Genomic DNA, 25,649 nt, shown 5'->3' with positions numbered 1-25,649 from the left:
GATCATCCTGGCCAAATCCTCTCCTTTCCCATAAATAAGAGTTTAACTTCGGAATATCTATTCGAATAGGTACTTGTGTGTGTTTTACTAGAAACCTAATCTAAAAAAAAGTGGGTCTATATATGTTAGCAACATATATGTATATATGATACACACACACATATAAATAAAATCAACGTATTTTGACTATATCTTTTTATCCATAAATAGGTAATTTCCATTTATTATTGGCAGGGTTCCGTGTGATATATATTAGGACCTTGGATCTGATTGGCTTGTGAGAAGACAAGATCTGTTTGTTAAATTCTAAGGCTTCAGTTGGCTCCCTCGCTTGTTAAATGAACTCTATAGGTAGGAGGCTACTGAGACGCAACAATACAATAAATGTCAGGGATATCGGCAGTGCCAAGATCAAACGATCAATCCTTGTCCCCTTGATAATCATTTTAAAATCACACAGGGGGAATTGATTTTTTTAAAGTGCTTTATTAATTGTTTCCTCGATGTTCTTTACTCCTCCTGCGGAGGTGTTAACTCCGGTGTGTGTGTGTGGGGGGGTGTGTGTGGCGGAAGGTGTGCACCCCTGGATTAATTAAACACATTTGTATTGTTTTAATGCTCTGTTAATTTTCAGAGCAATCGCACACTTTCCTGGAATGGAAACAATGGTCCCTGACTCACGCAAGGAGATCTCGTTTGGATAAAATTCAGAGCAGAGAGTGGGCATGATGATGTGATTTGATTAACTAATGCTCGCGCTGAGGACCCGACACAAGAAAATGCAAAATGAACGCCAGTGGTAACTAGAAATTCCCCCAAATGCCAAATCCTTTGTGTTAAGTCCAAGGGGGGGGGGGGTGGGAGGGAGAAGTCAGCTTTATATTCCGATCGAATTGTGCAGAGAGGAGTTAGAAATGTCACTGCTATTATCTGGACATTACATTCAGGCGGTTATTCCAACTTACAGGGTGGTAATTATGACACGGTGCACAACAAAAATAACCGCCCACCATGAATAAGATGGAAAAATTAGTGACAGCTCCATCTTAAATATGACAATAGTCGTTTAGCTTTAAAAATGTAGACAAATCTAATATTCTATTTGATGTGTACAAACAGGACCACTCCTGCTAACAAATCATCCTTCAATACCACTCACCAGGACAGGTTTGCATTAGACAAAAATTAGACATTTTTAGATCCTAAATTTCCCGGACAACATCTTCGGGCAACATAATAGCATTAGCCAGAAAACTGATCCTGTAATGTTTACACGCATCTGGGGGTGCCTGTACCTATAGGCAAAAACTGATAAGGATCTCAGAGATTTACAACAACCGGCTTCACTGCAAGAAATGTTTTTCTCCGTAATAGACAACACTTTAAAACAACATTTTTGTTCATTGAATAATCTGACAATTTTTAATTAAAACAGAAAATCGTCATCATGTCGAAGCATAAATATTATAGCAAATGCACATATCCAGCTTGTATTAATTACCTTTTTATTGATCAATCATTTTCTTTTCCCATTGATATCTACACATTTAATGGCAAGAACAGATTTATTTGATTAGCGAGGTCCGTTTTTACTCACAGTGTTGGTAAGCTTAGGATGTCCTTACAATCAATAAAGTCTTCCTTGACTTTCATTTCTGCAACCCATTTACAGAATGCAGATACCTGTTTTTGTGTTTTCTCTTTCCCCCCTTTTATTTCTCTCTCTCTCTCTCTCTCTCTTTTTGCTTGTGCTCTTTGCCTCCCTAAATCAAGGTGCAAAGATGCCAAACAGTGATGAAATGAAAAGAAAGCCAATTGCTGGACTGAGGTGGGGGAGATAGCTGCTAGGAGTCCGCCTGCGACTATGGAGCAGTCAGTAATTGCTGGAGACAGGGAAAGCTGGGGGTTGGGCTGAGGTAGCCATGTATAAATAGTGTGATCTCAAATTGAAAGGCATAAATAACAGCAGGAGTGATCTAACTCTATACAGCCCATCGTCTACGTGCAAAAAAAGCGTGCAGAGGACGGCCAGATCTCCTACTGAAAACAAGTGGATCTCTGTGGATAAGATCGCCGGGCAGCTATGGAAGAACTTACAGCTTTTGTATCCAAATCTTTTGACCAGAAAAGCAAAGAGAGCAGCAGCAGCAGTAGCAGCAGCAGCAAGAAGGAGACTATCACGTACAGGGAAGTTTTGGAGAGTGGGTTGGCTCGATCTAGGGAGCTTGGAAACTCTGACACTAACCTGCAGGACATTACTGAGAGCAGCAACCATTGCCCAGTGCATCTTTTCAAAGACCATGTAGAGAGTGACAAGGACAAACTGAAAGAGTTCAGCACGGGCAGGACTTCGGAAGGTAAGCACTGTGCAGGCGGCTGCCCCCTCTGCAAAGCCGGCTCCACGCCGGGAGCCTTCCTCTCCCTCTTTCCACACTGCGGCCCTTCAGCTTTGCCGGTCGCCTTAAATGAGGGGTGAAACTCAATTAATTGAAACCGATGCGTCCCGATGAGAGCACAAGCTCATCAGTTTCATGCCTTTGTGTGCGCGCGTGTGCGTGTGTGTGTAGAGAGAGAGATTTGGTTTAACAGTGAAAGGTAAAGTAGTCACTTTAGTTTAGCCAGATCCCCTCATTTAAATCGGAAATAGGACAGATTCTAGGTGCCTTAACAATGCGGGGGAGAAGTTCCATGTGTAGGAAAATGAGGAAATCTTGTCCAGGGAGTTTTAATGTAACAGAAGACATGTTCTTCCTGTTTCCGGGCCATCAGGATGCTGCTTCTTCTGAAAGAAAGCTGGACCTTAAGGCGCTGCCTTTGGACAATTTTGTATTTCAGAACACAGATCAGGCAGTAGATTGTTTTCGGATATATGTGGGTAGTGAGAAGTCATAAAGTAGCATGGCTGTGCGTGTACTCGAAGGGGCAGATAATCATGGAGACAGAGAAACATTCCAAGCCTTGTATACATACGCTGTCATCAGGTTCAGGACATACAGTCCTGTCGGGCAATCTCACCTTTGTCAAACTAGTTTCACACACACAAAACATGGGGGGGACAAAAAGCTGAGAAAGTGTCTCCGGGCCAGTTGGACAGGTCGACCTGTCCAGGGAGCTACCTGGCGATAATAAAAATCGTTCAATGGGTTTGTGAACAACAACCAACCTTTCATTTAAAAAAAAATCGTTTAATGAAACGCTGACTGAAAGACACTTGAATTCACAGTCAAAAACCCATATAACAATTTTTAGAATAATTCTTTAAGTAAAACTAATTTTTTAAGTGTTATAATGTACTTGAGGTCTGTATTTCTGCAGACGTATATTTCACTTAGCACTTCGCTATTTTTATTTTTAATGATCAAGATTACAAAGCATGGACACCATTTATAGAAATGATCCAAAGAGGAAGTCTTATTAAAACGAAACCTGGATATTGTTCAAAACTCCCCTTTTTTTTGTTCTGTGCATATAAATGTTAGACTGTGTTTATCTAATCTAATCAGTCTATGTATAGAGGGGTGGGGTGGAGGTGAGAGGGCGGAGTTGTGCAAGATGAGGCGTTTGTGACAACTTCTGTTCAGGTAAGGATTCGGTCTAATTTCAATATGCTATTCCAGTCCCACGGATCTGACTATCCAATATTTTGTATACACTGTGGGCACGCTTGACTCTCTGCAGAGCATGCATCTACCACAAGACGCAGATTATCTTTCTACAGGGCTCATCTTTATTTATTCATTTAGTCAGAAATATCTTATTTAAATACGGCTTCATGAAAACCACACACATTACAATGAGGAATGCGGGCCAAACGCCTGTTTTCGGCAAAGGGCACGCACACGTGAAAGTGTTAAGCAATCGAACAGCAGTCTATGAGGAGGGGGCAGTGAATTGATTTGAACTGTTGTAGTTTTAAGTGAAGAAGTGAAAACAAACATTTGGGTTCTTGTGCCCTCTTCCCCTTGGATTTCCACTGGCACAGACTCCGCTTCATTCAAATATTTTCATTTAGTCACCATATTTTTTGGGGGGGGGGAGGAGAAATACAATTCAACATTATCTCTGAATATTTATTCTCACTCCCAGCCCCACACTGGCTGTGAGGTGGATCAGAACAAAAGAAATAAAGAACTTGCTGGGACTCCTTAAATAGCGCGGCGATGGAACAATCTGGGGAATCTTTTCGAGGCTATTCAATCAGGGTTGGTTGAGGGCATGCTGCTGGCTGGCACAAGCGTGATTAAAATAGACACTCTCTGCTGATCTAATGGTTTTGGTCATTTTCGTTATGATGATTAAAAGAGGATTTGCGCTCTAGGTCCCTTTTCCAAAACATTCCAGAAAGAAAACGCGGGGGGTTGTTTTTGGCCTCGTTATGTTTTCCCCTCTTCAGTGTAAATCTCCACATGCATCAGCTCAGGTTATAAACGCTACCCCGTTCCTGGCACCTTCTTTTCTAGCGATTTCCCCAAAGCCGGGCAAGATAGGGGTGAGGAGCTAGAGAGGACTCAAGTTATTCCTTGATGGGTGGGGAGGGGGGTCAGCTCCCCCCCTCTGATGCAACAAGGCCAGATTCTTCCAGCGACACAGAAAGATGAGCGGCCCATGCCAACAGCTTGGAGTTTGAGGTTTCCCCAGGTACCATTTTTGGCGAAGCGGCCCAGGCCCGTGTAACTAAACAATGGACAATTTCTCTTACCACGCAAATGTTTTGCCTTCACCCCAACAGCGGTGGGCAATGCCCTGAATAACAGCATTTACTTCTAAAGAAAACAGCAACACAGAGCTCCCCCTCCCCACGCTCCTTTCCACTGGCTCTACACAGTGTTAGCAGAATGATTTCCCAGTATTCGTCTGCGACCCTCCTTAATTTGCAGTTACCAGCGGATAATAGGCGCTGGTTAGTGACTTGTTTTTAAATGGACCTCACATGGCGAAATTAACCAGCTAACCAAAAAACCCAAGCCACTTCTTTTCCCTCTCCTTCGCTGTTCATGAAACAGTGGCTCAGACCCTCCTGCTATTTAAAACGAGCGATGGTGGTCCCCAGTGATCAAATATTTTGCAGCATTCCCCTAGAGTGCAGCTATATTTTGGGGCCCGATGCTGCAGTCTTCACTCAGGCATAACTTCCACTGTAGTCCACTGGGGTAACATCCCTGACATGGCTCTGGGATGGTGTGGTTTTTTTTCTGTTCCAATCGATTGCTTACGCTTTCCCTACATTGTTGCTCTAGTTGGGTGACAGGGTGTAGCTAGTGCTAGAAGATGTACGGTGCCATGGGATGGGGATACGTAATAAATAATATTTCCCTATAAAGACACACAAATCTGCCCTCCCTTCTCCCCCGAAGCAAAAATTCTGTGCGTGACAACATGGGAGTGATTCTGTTTAATGGCACTTTCCTCTAGTTTAGAATCAGGTTAGGGAAGAGGAGAGGAAAAGAGAAACTAGTCTCCTGTACAACAGAAACTTTTGTGAGATACTAAAGCAAAGCTCTGTGTCCCCCGCTCACCCCCCCCCCTCCGGCAGGGATCTACGAGTGCAAAGAGAAGAGGGAAGACGTGAAGTCAGAGGATGAAGATGGACAGACCAAGCTCAAACAGAGGAGAAGCAGAACCAATTTCACACTAGAGCAGCTGAATGAGCTGGAAAGACTTTTTGATGAGACTCACTATCCAGATGCCTTCATGAGGGAGGAACTAAGCCAGAGGCTGGGACTCTCTGAAGCTAGAGTTCAGGTAAGAGAAAGACTCTTGCATTATGTTCCTGGAAATGTCCTCACCTCAGTTCCTGTCTGCCAGTGGATTCTAGCACAGTGCCCTGTTTCATTCAAAGCAGGAGAGGTGAAAGCAGAAACGACACGTCTGATGGGAAGCTGTTTGTATTTCCGGTGTACTTGTTCTGCTAAATATATTTCTTAAACTCCTCCATTGCTGCCTTTAATGGGCACGTTTTTAGTAATTATCTAATAACATAATGAATTGCTTTTGCAAACTCATCTGATCACTCAATAACCTCTCCCTTAATCCCCATCTTTTCCTTTCGCACTGCTCTCCTTTTATGGGGACGTTATAAAAAAACCCCAGAAAACAATTGTCATGGATAAGGCTAGACGGTTTGGGTGCTTTGGGGCTGGATTATCTAGAGCCGGGGGTAAGGTGCTCCCATCTGACTCGCATGGCAAGCATATGAATTCATTGCACCCCATCTGGTATATTTCCCCCTCCCCCGCCTTTTTTTTAAGGTCTCATAATCCTTAGACATAGCCACAAAATATGGCAATCAAAACCTCGCAGAATTGCTCATTGTGTCTTCGAATTGATTTAAAAAAAATATTTTAATTTTCTCCTTGATAGCCGCGGCGGGGGGGGGGGGGGGGGGAAGAAATAATTAGGGAATCCACTCCAAAAGCAAATGTCACGTAAAAAAGAATTAATAAGATCAACCTGTGGATCTCTGAGCAAGAGCACAGGGCGAAGAAATTTAAAGAAAAACTCTTATCAGGTTATTATTCTCTACATGGCTTACACAGGAAATACATCCTCTTACCTTTTAATCACATCAGTTTCTCTGAAGAAAAATTAATATATGTATATATGCATATATATGTAAATAAATATACACACTAGGCTTCGGATAGCAGAGGGATTCTCTTTGTTTTCCCCCGTTAAATATTATAAACATCTAGACTTTGGAAAGCAAAGAGGGAGAATCTGTGCCTTCCAAATCCTTCCAGTACTTATCTGAGTAAGTGGCTATCTAGCTTTAAACAAGTACCTCCTTGAGGCATTGCCCGATATAAATACTGTGGCTAATTTTTTTTCTCAGCTGTGGGGTCTTTCTGTATAAAACAAGCTGGAGAAGGGACCTTGTCGTTTGGACCATATGCCTTAAAAAGGGAGACTTCTAGGGGAATATTGTAGGGGTTGAAAGGGCTGGTGGCCTACATTCTCCTGGAAGATTGATCTAACCGCACCATATAAATTAATGAAAAGATTAAACTTTTGCTGAAGGGGACATCAAATCTTATGTCATCTTCCCAGATCTTCTTGCTTTGGCTCTGTAATATCTTTCCAGGGCCTTGATGTACTGTTTCTATAAAAATAAATTACTTGTAATTGAATTCTGCACTCTTTCTTTCAAGTAGTTTATTACTGAGTAGCAGCACCTTAACAGGATGTTCATAGTTACAGCAAAATTGGTGCTTCAAGAGCTTGTAGATCTTTAAATACCACACCAAAAATAAAATATAAAAAAATTAAAAATGATGATATCGATTCAAGTGGGAGTTATATGCAAGACAAAATTTAATTAATTTATTTTTTAAAAAGAGGACAGCATGAAAAAGGATGGTAATAGCAATGTAAAAAAAGGGAAATAGGAAGAGAAAGCGTTTAGATAAGATAATTAATTAGAAAAAAATCAGAGGACGCAATATAGTTAAAAAGAGGGAGTAGAAAAAAGAAAGGAGGAAAGGAAAGATATTTTAATACTTCCAGAACTGTTCTCTAATCCCTGTCTGCACCGCCTGTCCCTTGTTAAAGGATATAGTTTCAATTTAGTGTGGAAATTTGCTGTAAATAAATTGAAGCTCCTATGGTAGCTAGTCCTTATTAACCTTTTATTTTTAGTGTTGTACTGGAAACTCATATCACCCAGCTGTCAGGGTTATAATTGAAAGTTATGAGACCATAGTGAGGAGCAGGCAGTAATTCAATTACAACAAATATCTTTGGGTTTATGGTGCAGGGCTAAATTAAATGTCATTATTCACTGTCTCTAATGGAAATCAAAAGGAAATCAGATTAGAGCATTTGTGAAAGAAATCACTGAGTGATCCTTAATGAAGAAATAACTGTCTAAAACAGTGTACTGTGCTTTACTTAGCATATTCATGACTAATTGGAATTGATCGTGAATCACACCAAGCCTGATTTATTATCGCTTAACGCAGTGGCTAATTCATCACTTTTATTCCTCTTAACCTTATTTTTCATAGCTAAAGGGAAAGGGCACTTCGTTTTGCAGATTTAAATAAAATTTTTGTTTGACGGATATTCTGATTTGCAGGGGAAGTTGTTTACACACTGCTTAAATTCCTCATGACGATTTAAACTCCTTCGCCTCCCCGCCCCAAAAAAAGACATGCAACGATCACAGCTGTACCAAATACATTGTGGTCTCTGCATCACGGGTCCTCACCCGAAATTGCAGTAGCTTGGTACAAAGTTTTAAATGTTTATTATTGGGGTATATTTTTGGTTTGAAAAATACGATTTTTCAGTAGTCTGTAGTTCAAGAAAGCAGAGTGACAATAATACGAAGCGAAGCTACTGTGAATCTGAAAGGCAGATACTTTATTAGCACACGGAAAGGTCGTGCTCTTGAAAAATCCAGGTTACTGTTTTCAGTTAGACCCGTAGCTCAGGGTTTGCTCAGTTGAAGAGCTATTATTGACGCGATCATCTGGCGACCCTGAGCAGAAAGAATTGCGCTCCAGAGTAGAGAAGGCCAATTCCTACTTAAGAAAATCACTGAGGTACCCTGGGTAATTAATGCCTTTGGAAGCCTTTCTTTGCACTAATTACTCCGTTGTAAATGACCATCATTAAGGCAATTGAAGAAAGCTTGAAGGGAAAACTTGATGTAGGAAGTGCAGTTAGTATTAATTAACCGTATGATCACTTGGCAAGTGTAAGAACATCAAAGGTTGAAGGTGTTTCTTAGCTACAAGATTTTATCAGCACCGCTAGTCAATGTTTGTCCACATTTGGTAGGTTTTGCGTAAGAATAAAACTGGGCAAAAACATTTGAATCTGAGCGTCTGACAATCAACTCAACTCATTTTATTAAACTAGCCATTTGAGAAGGGAGAGAAAACAATAAACTCAAACGTTTGAAATACTCTCGAATAGAAGTCAAAGAGAAACAATGACAACTGGATTTTTGCATTTGTTTAACAGTTATAATAACTGGAATTAGATGAGGATTATTGGATTATAGATATTTTCCTGGTGGTAGTATAAATAATTCCTTAAATCCAAATCTGGAAAGAGTCTGTTATTGCCTGCAAGTAAGAACATTAAAACGTCAGCAGGAACATTTAAAACAAATAAAAAGTTAATGTAATGGAGAATAATTCAGTCCATTTGCCCAAGTCTGGATTTATTATTTTATGTGAGACCTTAAAATCTCTCAAAACCCATACAACTGAAGTTTTGGATTGGAACAGATAATCCAATTGGTAACAGATTTTATGGGCTAGAAATCGAGCACTGAAGTTTGACAAAATGTTACTGGTTTGGCTTAAATATGACGAGAAAAAGACTGATAGATCCATCATGAAGGGAAATCTGTGAGGGACACAATTTTGGTATTTGCTTTAACAATCGCGAGTGCTCACCCTCTATGGGTGGCACAAGGGAGTGAAAGCCTTGAACCCTGCAAGCCTGGGGAATACTGGGGCCGTGGGTTTAGAAAGAGGGCCACGGTTCCGAAGTGTTTGTTTTCAGGACTGTAGAGGCTTTACGGTAACGTTTGATGTGCTGTCCAGGCTCGATATACTGGCAATCAAAAAAGGAGGAGAACGAATGTTGATTGTTTTTTTGGTATCGGTCCCACGTTCTCTAAGCCAGTCTAACAGGACTGTAAGAGCCATAATCACTCACACAACGCGCAGTGGCCACTCAGTAGCCTTGTGTGTGTGTGTTTATTTTATACACATCATTAAAATTATACGAACTGCTTGGCCTCCGCTTGCTAGTCCCGCTTCTCAACAGCTGTCTGTCTACCTTCCCCTTTTTGTTTTTATTTTTGCAGGTCTGGTTCCAAAACAGGAGAGCAAAGTGCCGAAAGCAGGAGAATCAGATGCATAAAGGTGGGTTTGAGAGCCCGGATTCAGGGAGTGGATGGGTGGGATGGTCATTGGTCACTGAGTGCTGGAGAAGAAGGCCGCGGATGGCATGAAGGAAAAGTGCCACCCACGGGGCTGACCGTACCATGTCTCTTCTTGCAGGTGTGATCCTGGGAACTGCCAGCCATTTAGACGCCTGCCGAGTAGCCCCTTATGTGAATATGGGAGCCCTGAGGATGCCTTTCCAACAGGTAGTTCGTTTTGCTTCCCGTTAAACCCCTGCCCCAATGTCTGGAGCTCCTGCCTGCCCTCCTCCTCTGCTGCCCTTTCACCGCCAAAGGAGGAAGTGGGACACACGTTTACAAGTGCCATTTATAGCGAAGTTGGCACGTATTAAAAGCACGCTGTAAAACTTCAGAAGGGGCCTCTTTCCAAACACCCCCCCCCCTTCTCGCCTCCCCTGCTCAGGCAGAGGCAGGCGGCTGTAGGTCTGCCCCTCCTTTCCCGGTGTGCTCTGGCCTTGTGGGAGCCCCGATGCGCAAAGGAAGGAGTCAGCAGCCCAGCCAAACCCCTCCACCCCCCTGGAGGCTCAAGTCTCCTACGTTCAGTCGAAGGGGAGTTTGGCTGCCGAATCCGGCCCTTGCATTAGGAGAGGGAAGGCTTGGCCAGCCCTGCCCAGCATCCTCCCTCGCGGTCCCCTGATGATGACAGAGCGCACGCAGGGCAATAGTAAGGGAAGGTGGGGAGCCTCTTCCTTGGCGAGACGTGGGCTGTGCTACTGGCGCTGGCCGCCCTCGGAAGGATGAAACTTTGTGCATTGTGCAGCAGCCAGCTCGCTAGGCCGAGACGTGGCAAAGACAAGCCGCCCCGTTAGGAGCTGTCCCTTCTCCAAGCCCAAACCCAGGGAAGGTGACTCGCCCGGAGCTGGCCTCGTCCCTGCAAAATCGACTCCACCACGGAGAGTCCAGGGAACAAAAATGCTCCTGGCCCTGCCTGCGTCCATTTTCCTTAGTAAAACCTGGGCGCGGGGGGTGATAACGCGCTGGGTTTTGCTCCCAGTTCAAGGACTGGGCGCTCACGTTGAATCAAACTGTAAACCCAGTATATAATGGAAACCCCTTCAACACCTCTAGTTCCAGCACCTCTATGTGGGGGAAAGTTTTCCCTTTCACTCTGTCTATATATATTGGGCCTAAGTCTGCTCCCTGGGTGTAAATCAGGAGCAACCCCCTTGAAGTCAGTGGAGTTACACTGGCATACAACCCAGGTAACAACGGAGAAGAGAGGCAAACCCGCCCAGATACCACTTAACAGCGCAAGCTACAGTTTGTGGCATTTCCTTTTTGTGTCTTTACATAACCGATCGAGGAATCGGTTTCCCAAAAGCAAACTAGGTAGAAGAGATAGATTAATGCTACTGATTTCTGAAAAACACATATCTTGGGGGAGAAAACCCACACCCGAGGCGGAGATCTCTCTGTCAATCCAGTGTGTTTGTGTAGGTCTAGAAAGCTCCAAAGTAAACATTGGCGACTGGTCCCTTTTCCAGGGTTAAAGAGTTTTTAGAAAGATATAAATAAACATCCCTAGGAAAAATGCTATTTAGCACTTGTTGGCGCCCATGCGATGGCCAACTCATTTTTGTAAATACTGGAAGGCCTAAATATGCCTCTATTCTCTCTGTGTAAGTGCCGAGCGGAGTGTTTAATATCAACCAGTCAGTTCTCGTCCAGCTTTGCCGTACCTGTTTAAATCAAACCAGTGCCTAGCTGTCTCCTTTATTCATGCTCCCCGCATTTGCTGCGTGCAAGGGGTTAAATCGGTGACTCCAATCACAAGCCCCTCTTTCCCAGTTGCAGCTCTAGTCCTTTTCTTGAGCACGCAGTGACCTGCACAATCGCTGCTGTGCACCGGGGAAGAGGCCAAGGGCTGTGGACATTGTATTCCTCTTGAACTGCGCCGATCCGAATTCCTTGGCCCGCCGAGCCCTGCTGCGCTTTCTTGCCACAAGCTCACATCTTGTGCTGCCAGACCACGCGAGCGGCTCTGTCGCCAATGCGCAGTCACCCTTGCGGAGACAGCCGAAGGTGGAACCGCACTAAAACTAGGCCGGGTCGGCGGGCAGGCAGTGGAGGAAACTGCAAATAAATGGCTACCACTGAAACCTCTGCTCAGGGACGGTGGGTAGCGAGAGGTGACTGGGCGCCATGTGGATCGGCTTCATAAACCGAGTCCATTTCCCGCCCTCGGAGCATGTGGCTTGCTGACAGCGTATAGGACGCACCCCGCCCGCCAGAGGTGGAGGGTGCTGCTGCTGCCCCGGGAGGTTGCTAATCCCCTACCAGGGGCGGGTGAGGAGGGAGAGGGCAGCTCTTGACCCGCGCTGGGTGGCGAGCCCGCACCCAGCTTCTCACCCGGCTCCCCTCGCTCTGCTTTCCCAGGTCCAAGCGCAGCTGCAGCTGGAAGGCGTGGCCCACGCCCACCCCCACCTCCACCCGCACCTGGCCGCCCACGCTCCCTACCTGATGTTCCCCCCGCCGCCCTTCGGACTCCCCATCGCCTCCTTGGCCGAATCCGCCTCCGCCGCTGCGGTGGTGGCTGCTGCTGCCAAGAGCAACAGCAAAAACTCCAGCATCGCCGACCTGCGACTCAAGGCCAGGAAACATGCCGAGGCGCTGGGGCTCTGACACTTTCCGCCGTGCTGTGTGCGTGTGTGTGTGGCCAGGACTCCCTCTCCGCTCCCTCTTGCCCTCCGCACCACCCCAACGTGACTCTCTGCAGGCCCCAGGCCTGCGGGGGAACAAGGGTCGCTGGCTTTTGGAAGGCCTGCGAGTACTTTTAAAGACGATCACGACAGCTCCCTCCTGTCCCTAGTTCCTCTGTTTGGCTTTCCTCTCTCCCCCTGCGCGCTCAAAGCCTGCGCACCCGACCCGGTTCATCTGAAGACTGAGGGGGCCCAGTTGCCTGTCCTTTTTTATTTTTCAGGCACCTAGCGCTCCACAGTTAAAACTGCTCCCCCAGATGCAATGGTAGGGTGAGACCATCCCGAATCAGACTTAAGTCATCCGATTAAACACATACACACACGCACACACACAAAAGCAAAGACTTTCCGGAGGATAAAGTAGGTGGGGAACAAAATCTTTAAATTATGCTAATCTGTGAACAGTGGGACATGTGGATTTTGACCCTGGCAAAAGCGATCACATCAGCGTGAGGTCATCGGCTGCCGTCAGTTCTACGACCATGTGCATGTGTCTAACTCAACACATTTTAAAGATCCTAACATCTATTAAAACAAAACAAACAAAAACATAAAAAAGATCCTTGGGGCTGGTCTCCATTAAAGATGACATTTCTTTGTTGCCAACAGTATTATTTCACTGCCATGAATATCTTCCATCGCTGAGGAGCTGCTGCTGAAGAACTGGTTTGAATTTAAATGTGGAATTTCAGATTTGAGGCGAGGCAGGGTTTTTTTTTTTTTTTCAGAAAAAAAAAGCAGCAATAACAAAAAAAGTGTGTCTCAAATGGCTAAAAGTCTTTTGGAAGGAAGAAAAAAAAAAAGAGACAGACTAGAATTTACTAACCATTAGTGGTGACTTGAATGATGGGAACAATATGAATGCACCTGTTTTATCCAGAATCACCTGAATTAGCTGAGATGCATTGTGCCATAGGAGCAGGTCGACTTTCTGATTTTTTTCTCCCTAATGTCTGGATCTTTGAATTGAAATCTTGCTATTTTACAGGATATAGAAAGAATGACTCACACAACAAAGATGGACATATGGTTTTAGGGCATAATACTGATGCAGCATTACTTTTAGTGAAATGCAATTAAGTGCAGTAAAGTGCAATACTGTAAATATTATAGATTAAAAAATAGCCGTACATTCTTATTCTGTTAATAACCAGTTCCGCAAGAACCATAACTTAAGTCCTTTATGCTCAGACTGGGTACATTGCAGTTTAGTGCCAAAATGACAGTCCGGGTCTTCTAGGAATGGATAAAAATATATGTATCACATATGGAAAAAGATAGATACTATGATTTCTAGTCAAGTTAATGTGCCATATTTCTGGGAAGTAAGATGAAAAGCCTGTATGACATTTTTGCAATCATTTAAAGTAAAACAAAACAAAAAAAGTAAATGTTTTGTAGGGGTGGACAAGTTCAGTGTTTGCCAATTTTTCTTTTTTCCAGTTATGTAGACACCAAATACAAACTTGTCTAAGCAGCATAGCTAGTCTAAATGGAGGAAACTCCCTTGAAATTATATTACCAAAGTGTCTGGGTTTACTAACCCCCCATGTTTTTATTTGTTATGTAATTCTCTTCTAATCAATTTATTATGTTGTGGGTTTGTTTGTTAGAACAAATACTGCTCTTGTCTACTTCTAACAAGATAACTCAATTTTTTGCCTTTGTTATCAAGGCCTGAATTCATGAAAGCTTATCCTCTCAATAGTACTGCCAGTAAGACTGTTTTTTCTTTCTCAAGTGTATTTATCATCTAGTAATCCATTACTAATTTTGGCTTTTGCTGATATTTATCAAATCCAAATATTTCCATAGGGCAAAAAGTAATGCATTAGATCTTTTCAGTTTTAGACATTTGCATTTTTTCCCGAATTTTGATACTTTATAACAAGCAAATTTTCTGAAATGTCAAAGTGCTGCCATTTTCCACCTATTTATTATGTGAAAAGTGGTTATATTTTGGACATGTTAGAGTTTATAAATTTTACCTGTCTTTGCTACCTCTTTGTGAAAGCCTAATATCTCTTTAAACCAAGGCCATAATGCTAATCTAACATTAACCATTGTAAAGGGACATGGGGAATAAACCCAGACAATTAACAAGATTGGAACTAAGACCAAACTTTATCTAGAATGTATAAATGTTATTTATAGTAATGATATAGTATAAAGTTTATACTTCTAGATAAAGTTTGGTCTTAGTTCAAATATTGTTAATTATATCACATTTTACAACGAAAATAATAAATACTTTCCCCCACAACAACTCCTGCATTTTCAATTCCATATTTTTAACATACAGTTTGGGAATTTCACCATAAGGAGGCACTAACCTCTAACAGATGAGCAGTTATACTGGCTACCCACAATACTTTGGGGTACATGTTGCACAATATTGATGGCTAAAGGCTCAATCCTGCAGCCTTTATTCACTTGGATAGAAACTCACCTTTGTGCAGAGGGCCAGGACAAGCTTATGCACTACTCACATCCCATTTAAGCCCCTATTTTGAGTGGTTATCAGCCATGCTCTGGGCTTCTACACAGGAGTGAATTTCAAATAGTTCCAGTGGCTTCAGTGAAACTTCTCAAGTGAGGGGAAGAATTGGGCCTTGAGAGCCTTCAACCATCTTAGAAATGAAGTTATCTGCTTAACTGCACTTCCTGAAGTGTATTACATTTATAAAATATATCTGGTTACATTTTGAGAACAGTTGCCTACTAACAAGTTGACCTTTGGTGTTATATTGAATACCAGCACAGTAAGAACTTTCATATGCCAGTCAGATTTCTCCAAATTTGTCTGGGTTGGTGTTAATCTTTTTTGCATTACTGAAAACTCTACCAGTTTCTTAAGACTGGTAAGTCATATCAGTGGATGTCTCGGAGATATCTAAACTGCACTGGAGAACCGGAGGCAAGTGGCAGCAGCTACTAGTTTAGCAGGGTTTGAAGTAGGAACAATAGATCATCCTGGGAAAAGGGCAGGATGCCTCACTGTAGCTACATGCTGCTCCTGCATTTCATTCAGCGTAGCACACATGCCAGATGCAATCCTGACAAGGGAATGAAGGTGCTGCTGCCAAAACTGCTTCTACTTTTCTTATTTCAAGAGCAGAATAGTCGCAGTGACACTGGGTCCAAAAGGCTCACTGGATCCAGCTTTGGATGGGACATGCATTTGGCCTTCTCTTCTTTCTTCCTGGCCTTGTGAGAACTCCTGCTTCAGCTGGCACTTGTAAGGGCCAAATCCTCAGTGGGTGTAAATCAGTGTAGCTCTGTTAGCCTCAATGGGACTGCCCTGATTTGCACATAGTGAGGATCTGGACCTCAGTCTCTTTTCTATCTCAACTGCTCTGGTCTGTTCTTCTTCCTTTTTATCGTGAACTTCTTCAACAGGTAAGTGGTTGAAGATAAGACAATTAAGGTTCTGAGATATTTAGTAAAGTTCAAAGATTATCTTTACTGAATTAATTTCACAGATAGCATGAGCCTCATTTATTGGACTTCAATGGCCATGTTAGTCTTTGCATAATCTCCCATTCTGAGAAACGAGAGCTTTCCACAGATCATCAGAACAATGTGCATTGGATGGAATTCTCTTGGTGTAGGTCTTCATTTAGTGTGAACTAGCTTCTTGCAAAGGTCTTCCTCAAAAGTTGGGCATGCTATTTTGAAAATAACTTGAACCACCTCAAAATAAATAATTTTGCCTAGAAACAAGTACATAAAAATTCAAAACAGGGCCCAATTAATCATGCACAGCCCTTTGTAATCAAAAGATGAAACTCAGCTACAGATTTTTTTTTTGAAGTGTCAAAATATGCTTAAGTATTTGTATCAATCTGAATAAGAAGCTGACTCCATAATTCAGTTTTTATTGACTTGGGAAAGTCAAGAAAGAAACCAACGAGATCAGATTATTTGGCTTAGTAGGGCCATAGATGTAGTAATATTTTGGTTTATTAATCATAATCTTTAACACTTATATAATGCCCTTTATGTGAAGTAGGTAAGAATTATCATCCCCATTTTACAGAGGAAGAAATTAAGGCATAGAAATTAAGGACCAGATTCTACCATTCATAATCATATTGAATACTATTATTTGTATTGTGGTAGCATCTACAAGCCACAATCAGGAATGGGACTCCATTGTGCTGAGCACTGTACAATCATATAACAAAAAGGGTTCCTGCACCAGAGAGCTTACGGTCTAGTACCTTACTCCAAAGGTAATATTCAGCATGATTATGGGTGACAAGGAAGCCTTAATTTGCTTTCCTAAGACCATGCAGCTACCACCCAATCGAAAGCCTCTTTCAGTCAATGGAGTTTTGCCTTTGACTTCAGTGGAGCCAGCATTTCATCCCAGATCTCTAGTTTGTGGTGGAAATATGATTAGAACTCAGAATTTCCTAGCGCCTAATCACATGCACAAGTCACTAGAATACCCTGACTGCCAGTCTCAGCTACTAACAATTTCTCACACAGACTAAACACCCCTATGTCACTCTTTTGCGTGCTTGTTCTGCCCTTTTTTGTTTCTACATTTGCCCATGAAATGATTAAAAAAAAAAGCCCTAGCAACATAATTTTGAGTTGACACATTGGGGCCATTGGTTCAAATACTTTAGTACACACAGTCCTGTGGAAATCTGAGACAACAATAAGGATAAACACAGATTTTTTGGAGGGTGGGAGAAATTACATATGCATTCTATTCTTTAAATTATGCTAGGCAAAAGGATTGTTTCATTTCTTTTTATAGATAGTTACAACTTATGGAGACATTATTACTATGGCAGTGGCAGGATCCTCCTTTCCCCTTTCTTTCTGAGGACATTTTACAAAAAAGCAGAAAAAATAAATGACATATTTCTGAATAAACATACTTATTTTTATAACATCTACTATCCTTGAATCACTAATGATCTTCAGCTCTGTAAAGTGACACAATCCACGTGGCTGGAGATCTTCCTTGTTGACAGTTAAAACAGACAGTGACGTGCCCACTCCTCTTCTGTAAGTAGCTTGGTAAATCCTTTATGTTGCATTCTTCCCTCAGTGTGCATGTAATTCCCATAGTGGTCACAACTCCAAGTGGCAGTGGTAATATAGTGATTTGGAAGAACCTCTGATTCAGTACCTTGAAAAACATACAACGGTTGCAGGAGGATGTGGTGGAATCAGCTAGGGCCTGATATTCTTTGGAGACAATAAAAAAAACCCCTATATGCTGTACTAATACATACCCTCTCAGTTGAACCACTGCTCAGTGTTAATGGGAGTTATATGTACCAAGAAGAAAATATAACCTTTCACTTTGTTGGTAAAATGGTGCCTCCTTTTGAGTTATTCCCTCCTTCAAAGCTGTGACCCAGGTCACATGGACACAATCCAGCTATTTATATTATACCAGTTATTTCTTGCCAGTTGGCTTCTCTAACAAGGTCAATGATAGGCCATGGACTTCTGTGTTTGAGGCATTCTTCAAAAGAGGTACAATGTCTAATGTCCCTTAAATATTGGGTGTCCGTTGGACAAGGTTTGCATTATCAGCCGGTGCCTAATTTATTAAAAGTCAGCCTAAGAATTTGCTGATTTTCAGTAAAGATTAAAACTTGATGCATTTTATTGAAATTTGATATGTAATTAAAATCAGTTGAAGAATGTAGAAAATATCAAATTTTGAAGCTGAAGATATTTATTGAAAGACAATACTTTCATGAATCTAGGCCTATGATATGTATTAATTACATCAAAGACAGGTAAATATCTCTGTTTCTTTGTATTGATGTATGTGGATGTTTTATTTATTATTTTGTTTGAAAATTTCTAAATCTGTAATATTTTAATTATGTTGAGTGTAAATTTGACAATGCTTTGCATTTATTTTTATATTTTTTAAACCTGTTGCTTTTGCAAAATTATGAGAAGCCAGTATGGTTTACAGTACCATTGCATTGTTTTGGTTATGTATACATAGTATGTCTGAGTTTACAGACATTTCAGGGATTGCTAAAATGAAAAACTCTCCAAAACCAACTGGTCTTAAAGTTTGTACCCTTCTGTTATTGTGGAAGAAACCTTTTTTAGGTTTTGGTTATGTCAGCATGCTCCTACATGAATTCACCAGACACATTGAGTTCCGGTTCCAGAGTGTATTATGTTGAATCACATGATATGAATGTACATCTTGTAAAAGTGAGATATGAATAAACTTATAAACATTTGTAATCATGTGTTAAAGAATACTCAAAATAACTGATGCCAAAGTGATTATTTAATAGTGGACCATTTATTTCATTAAACATACACAGAGCTTTTCATTTATTTACCATTTTTCATTCTTTAGGGTTGTTCAGAGAACGAATACAATATGCTATACCCTGCCATCAGACTGTGTTCACTGAAGTCAATGGAAGTTTTTCATAGAAATTGATAGCAAGATATGGGTCAGCGATGATGAACAGATGCCACAATTTTACGCTTTTACTTTTATATCTATGACTTTTTTTTTTTTTTAAGGGCTGCTAACTTTTCCTCTAGCATCATCCCTTTAAACAAATGACTATGCACGCATGACCATATTGGGACTATGTGGATCTGATCCAAAACCCATTGAACTCATGCTCATTTGGCCAGGGACAAGGAAATTTGCCATGTCCCTCACTGTCTTTATACTGGATGCAATTTTTTCTCAGAACTTAACCCCTGCTAGCAGTAAACCCAGCACTCTGAGGTGGAAAGGTATACCCAATTTACCTTCTAGCCACTGCTCATTGCATAACTTCATTATCAGCCTGGTCTAAAATCTATTGGATTCAATGGGAGTCTTTCCATTAACTTCAATGCACTTTTGACCAGGCCCTAAATTCAGAGATCATTCAAGAGTTAAACCATACTTCTAATCTCTCTGGAACTACAGTCCATGATATCCTTGTTGTATTTGAGCTTAATCAGCCTTACGAGAGTGGTTGTTCCTTATACTGGAACTCCCCAAATTCCTGCCAGTGTGCCTTTTTCTTAGAGCCATATTTATTTTCTTTTCTGTAGCAGTTTATGTAAATTGAAGTCAGAACAAGAATTTGGCTTTTGTAATCCTTCTCTTTCTACTAGTGCCTAGATCTGTTTGAGGCTCCTACATTTGCTCTTTGTTATATAGTTAGAGTGCCGTCACTACATATCTCAATTCCTGTTTCACACCCAGCCAATACTACTCATTGATATCCTGCTTTTCCTAAAAAATACTATGAAGTCAGTAACTATGGAAGAGCTGGGATATCATGAAAAAAAATCTTTACTTTCTGTTCCTTGAAAGCACTCAAACAATGGATGGTGATCAGTAATGTGTACTATAGGATCTATCAGGCAAAATATAAACTACATAACTTTGTGCTAAAAGAGCAGCTCCTGCAGAAGATAATTTCATAGCAATTTATAAATAAGTGTTTTTAATTCTCTTTTTGAGTCTATTCATATTCAACTAAAATATTTAAAAGAGAACTAAAGAAAACAATGGTTATAGGAAATCTTGTAATGTCAAAAAATACAATTACACTTTTTTTTGGAGCTTTGGCCTGTAGGAAGTGATTTATTTTCAACTGCTTCATCCTTTTGCTCTCCATTTTTGTTGAGAAGAATAAGTACGTTCCTTCAAATATTACTTGTCTGATTGTTTTCTGAAATCATTGGCAGTTTTGAGGGTTATTTCCTGCCCGACTTTGTATTTATTTTTCTTCTGCTTTAAGTGAGAATTTATTTTCAGTTCCAAAAAGTTATAGTTTGACCTATTGCTATTAGCATTTTTGGATACTGTCTCTAGTTCTCTTTGTAGAATTTGAATTGGATAAGAATAAACACAGCAACAAAATAAAGTCCTTAAAAGTTGTCAGTAAAAATGTATTTCTTTCTTTCTTGAGGAGCTTCTCTCTCAGCCTTTTTTTCCTGAGGTACAGAAATGTAGTAATGAACATATGAGGAGAGAAGAAACGGGATGGGGTAGCTGTTGGCCATAGTACATCTGAAACATGGAAAATCTCACACATATATGGCCCAATCCTGCATTCCTTGCACATTGAAAACTCCCACTGAGGTCAATGAGAGATCTGAGTATTTAAGATATGCAGGATCAGCCTAGAAAAGATAGATCATCTGAGCTCAAGTACCACATGCAAATGAGTATAGAGTGAGTACCAAAACAAAGAAAAATGTATGGAATCCTTATTTCCATTCTCCAGACCAAATACCCAGACTTCATTACCATATCATTAAGGGGAATAATCCTGCTCTGACATAATATCTTTCATTTAACTGACTCTCAAAATGCTTTACAAACTTTACTGACTGGCTGTAAAAAATATAGTCTCCAAAGGCCGACCCAACTCCCATTAGATTAATAGAAAGAACCTATTGATTTCAGGGCTAGATGGATTGTGTCCTAAGGGCGAGAACTGATAGTGAGGTGGCCTCCCTCCAGACTTGACAGCGAGAGACCATTACATTCCCCTTGATGGGCGGAGCCATACCCATCCCGCACCTCTTGTTGGAAGTACTGGAGCAGGACGGGAAGTATAAAGGGAGGGCCCTGCAGCTCAGTTGAGTGGAGTCAGGAAGAAGACAGACCTCTCCAGCCCACTGTCGAATGCTGGAGCTGTGCATTGCCCTTCCAGAGGAGACCGACCCTGGAGAGGGGTTGCCAGTACTGCCGAGGAGACAGGACTCTTGGACTATGGATCCCCCTGCCCCTGCCCAGACTTTGGTAGGAAGCAGCCCTGGGAAATCAGACTTTAGTCAGGTTTTGTTGCTGGACCATGGGTCAGTGTGTTTTGGTAGGATCCCCGCTGACCCCATGGTGGAACCATTCACCACTTTTAGGGCCCTGGGATGGGACCTTGTGGAGCAGGGTGGGCCTGGGTCCCCTATCCCCTGCCCCCAACCTCATCCCTGGGGTGGTAGCCTATTCACCCCTAGGCCAGAAGGCCTGTGCTTTACTCATGTCTTGCCTCAGCCAGGAGACTGTGGGCCCAGACTGTATGTTTGCTGGCTGCCTTAGCCAGGAGATGTAGGCAATAGCCTGCTCTCTGCTCTGCCCTACCCAGAGGGTCAGAGCTTCCCTTATAGACCGTTAATTGCTGTCTGCCCCAGCTAAGAGGCTGTGGGCTAATGACTGCTTATGCTTTGCCCTGCCTAGGGGGCCAGAGCCCTAGACTCTTGATTGGTGGCAGCTGTAGCTGGGAGACTCCAGGCTAAAGACTGCTTACTGCTCTGCCCCACCCAAGGGGACTAGAGCTCCAGGCCGTTAATAATTGTTTGCCTCTGCTAGAAGGCTATGAACTGTAGAGTGCTTACTGTGTGGCCCCACCAGCAGGACTGGAGCCCGAGTGCTGCTGCTTGACTCAGTGAGGCACAGTGGCCTCCTTCACGACTTGAGAGTGAGGGACCACTACAGAGCTGTATTAGGGAGGAAGGAGGAAGTACACATCTCCAGTGGGGTTAGCTGGAGGCACTATGGCTGTGTAGGCTAGGAGTAGGCATAATGCTTCCATACACCTAGGAGGCAATGAGATATCCAGCAGCAGAATTTACTACGCCCGTCTGCAAACAGACTATGTTGTCTCCAGCATGGCTCCGCAGACACAAATTAGTGATGGAGTTGATGCGGAGGCTACTCTCCTGGGCTGAGAATGACATTTTGAGCTCTGGCTGTTCTTCACAGTGTGTCTTCTGGGAGCATAGTCAACCAAATTATGGCTGTTTCCTATGCAGGTACATGGAAGGAAGATCTGTCTACCTAGCTATTGGGTTTCTATTCAGCCCACCACTGCAGTATCTAAGCATTTTCTAGGTAAATTAGACTTGCATAGCTAGGTTTCTAAGACACCTGATGCAATCTTCTGTTCTTTTTTGGTTATAGAAAGCTCTGATTGGGGACTATATGTACCTTTGGAAATGAAATATAGAATTACAGTTACCCATACATTATGACAGTCTTTAATTACATGATTACACAATATTTTTTCCACAGGACCTCTGCCTCATTCAGTGCATAGAATGGTCTCAGTCAAGGTTTTGTGCTGTTTTCTGTAGGACCCCTCCTCATTCACTGTAAAATGGAAGGTATGCATATGTAGAGAATAAAGCAGGTAGCAAATTTAATGCAGAAAAATAAAGGCTGGTCTTGTGCTTAAGACAGTTGAGAATGTCCTTCCCCCTTCCCCCCTCAGAAGGAGGGGGTTCTATCCTGTGCTCTGCCGCAGACTTCCTAAGTGCTTCTGGGCAAATTGTTGGCACCAAAATTTTTGCATGTGGTCACTAAACATGTGTTCTTCATTATCTGGGTGCCTGACCTGAGACACCTGGGGTCTGATGTTCAGAAGTGCAGAGCACTCACCATTGAAACTGAAGTCAACCAAAGTTGTGGGTATTCGATACATTTAGTAGTAAGGCAGTGTGATTTGGAGGTCTGAACACTTAGATTCAGGCAGTCCTGAGGTCTAATCTTGGCTCTGTGATGGATTTACTGCCTTGCTTTAAGCAAGTCACTTTGTCTTCTTGTCTCAGTTTCCCAATCGATAAAATGGGTATAACAATACTCTCCTATTTCTCAGGGGGACTGTGACAATACATAAATTAATGTTTGTGATACACTTAGATACTACATTGCTGAGCACCATATCAAAACCCATGAGGTAACTAATAGCTCTGTCTTCAATGCAATGGTTGGATGATGTGCAGTAAATAAAGCATGAGGCTAAAAAAATATTGAACAGCTGTCTTATTTACTGAGCACTGTGCACTGAAAAAGGCAGTGGTCTAGTGGACAAAATGGTATGTGACTCATCATGTAATTAAAGACTGTATCATAATGCATAAGGAGAAGAGGCAGAATTAAGATTGCACAGTCAACCTCAATACTGGCATTTCTTAACTTTTGAGTGCTTGCTTTTGCAGCCGTAATGGAATTCTATAAACAGGGTTGTTTGTTGTTGTTGTTTTGGTGAGTGTAATTTCCTAGTTTTGTGTGTGTGTTTTATTTATAAATAAAAGAAAAAGGAAAAACAAAGTTCTATTCCACACCCCTGCAAAACCTCCCCCCCAGCACATATCACTATCGTTTGATCCCTCAACCTTCAGTACTGTAATCTAGACGGTCACCAAGTGAAATACAAAGTTAATTGCATTAGTACAGTGGTTTTCAACCTGTGGTCCACAGACCCCTGGGGATCTGCAGACTATGTCTAAGGGGTCCACAAAATGTTGTTACCATAGAACAATGGTTTTCAAACTGTGGTCCTCAGACCCTTGGGGGTCCACAGACTATGTCTAAGATTTCCAAAGGGGTCTGCACCTCCATTTGAAATTTTGATGGAGCTGCAAATGATAAAAGGCTGATAATCACTGCATTAGTGGATAGGAGGACATAGCCTATGTGAACCAGCCACTAGAAGAAGGTGATAGCAGAGGAGGATAATCTCCTGGCTAGCTCTTCAAACCAGAGTTTCTCTTATCTCCTTTAAATGTCTGGACTCTGATTCTCTCCTTGCCAGATATGAGTAAATTCCACTGAAGTTGCTTGTACCTACAAGGCAGAGACAATCAACCCCCCAGACTCTGGCACTTGATCCTAATCTAATTATTTTAACTTTTCTTCCTTGTCAATTACTCAATATCCTTTTGTTCTGCTAACACCAGACTCCACCCAGGTGGCTTCACCTCTCAATGTCTGCTCTTTCCGATGTCTTATTTTAAAAGGGTCACACACATGCTTCTATCACTCACCTAATTCCACAGCTGGGCATCGCGGTATAGTGCAGGCCTTATTTTCCTTATTTTTTAACATGGAGTTATGACCTATGGAGATTACAGGTCTCAGCATGTGAGACTCCATCTTGAGCTGAATGGTCCTCCACTCATAAGAAGATGGAGCATTGCCTGCTAGTATTACAATGTGCTCTACATGAGGCTACAACTTAAATCCGCTCAGAAATGGAAGCTTGTATGTCTTGCTGGCAGCACATAGCACCACCGCTCTGTGATATCTGCATTGGCTGCCTGTTTTTTTTTTCCAGTTGAAGTTTAAGGTGTTGGTTTCAACGTATAAAGTCCTTAATGGCTTGGGATCTACTTACCTCAGAGACCACTCTGTGTATTACTGGTCAGTGGGGGTGCTTGAGCTGGACTCTACTTGGTATATAAGAGAGGTGAGCTGCTGGCAGGGAATTTCCTCAACTGTGGAACTTACTTCCTGCATTAGTCCAAAATAGCTCTAGTCTGTTGCATCTGCATCTAGTCTCTTGCATCTGAAGGAATGATGCAAGACATCTATTTACCAAGGCTTCTGAGAATGATCTGGCCTCAAGTGTATTTCTATCCATCTCCATTCTGGGATGCCATTGTCATCCTGCTTATAATCATCAGTCCCAGAGCAGCAGTTCACATTTTGCCCAAAATACAATCAGCAAAAGGAAGAATCCTCTGAAGCTTAAGTTCCTGGCTAAATCCAGCAGGTTGAGATGAGTCCTGTCCAACAATGCACTTCCAGTCTGGAGAGTGAGACTATCATACCTCTGTCATCTTGACTATAGCTGTACTGAGTTCCAGGAACTGTATGTTCCTCTGTAGCACTGCATGTACTCCCTTCTCAGCTGTTTGTTCTGACTTTTGAAACATCACTTACCCACTTTCCCATTGGACTAGCTCACAAGAGATTTTAGGTTTGCAAAACAAGCAAACTTTAAAGAATCTGCTTTTTTTAAAAAATTTCTTGCTAACTTAAAATCATCATCATCACCATATTTTCCAAGACTGTTTATGGGAATACTCCAAATGGTCCTTTTTGCTATGAAAGTTTTATCTATACATGCAATGTTGTGTTAGCACTTATCACTGGCAATGTCTGAGGATTATTATCCATCATAGGGTTTGCACTTTTAAATATCTGTATTTTGTGAAAATACAGTCATTTTGTTTTAACTAGCTAAACTGACTCGCTGGACCTATGCTGCTTGGAACCGAAGAAGCAA

The 25,649-nt window shown here is 42.0% G+C and overlaps 1 protein-coding gene across 2 annotated transcripts; it reads left to right on the top strand.

The window, feature by feature from the left end:
• The first annotated feature begins 1,773 nt into the window (after nucleotides 1-1,773).
• On the top strand, nucleotides 1,774-13,179 carry SHOX (SHOX homeobox). Of its 2 annotated transcripts, none has more exons than XM_005283265.4 (5): nucleotides 1,774-2,357; nucleotides 5,534-5,742; nucleotides 9,824-9,881; nucleotides 10,020-10,108; nucleotides 12,299-13,179. In XM_005283265.4, the coding sequence occupies exons 1-5, from the start codon at nucleotides 2,084-2,086 to the stop codon at nucleotides 12,542-12,544; spliced, it is 876 nt and encodes a 291-aa protein (XP_005283322.1). In that variant the 5' UTR covers nucleotides 1,774-2,083; the 3' UTR covers nucleotides 12,545-13,179. The 2 variants fall into 2 exon arrangements, with proteins under 2 accessions (XP_005283322.1, XP_042696788.1); XM_042840854.2 differs by having other exon boundaries at nucleotides 1,961-2,357; nucleotides 10,020-10,111; nucleotides 12,299-12,695.
• Nucleotides 13,180-25,649: the final 12,470 nt, after the last annotated feature.

This window comes from Chrysemys picta, chromosome 1 (assembly GCF_011386835.1).
Source record: "Chrysemys picta bellii isolate R12L10 chromosome 1, ASM1138683v2, whole genome shotgun sequence".
In the NCBI taxonomy this organism is placed as follows: Eukaryota; Metazoa; Chordata; order Testudines; family Emydidae; genus Chrysemys; species Chrysemys picta.
The sequence above is the reverse complement of the archived record's forward strand: the minus strand, read 5'-3'. Positions and strand labels throughout refer to the sequence as shown.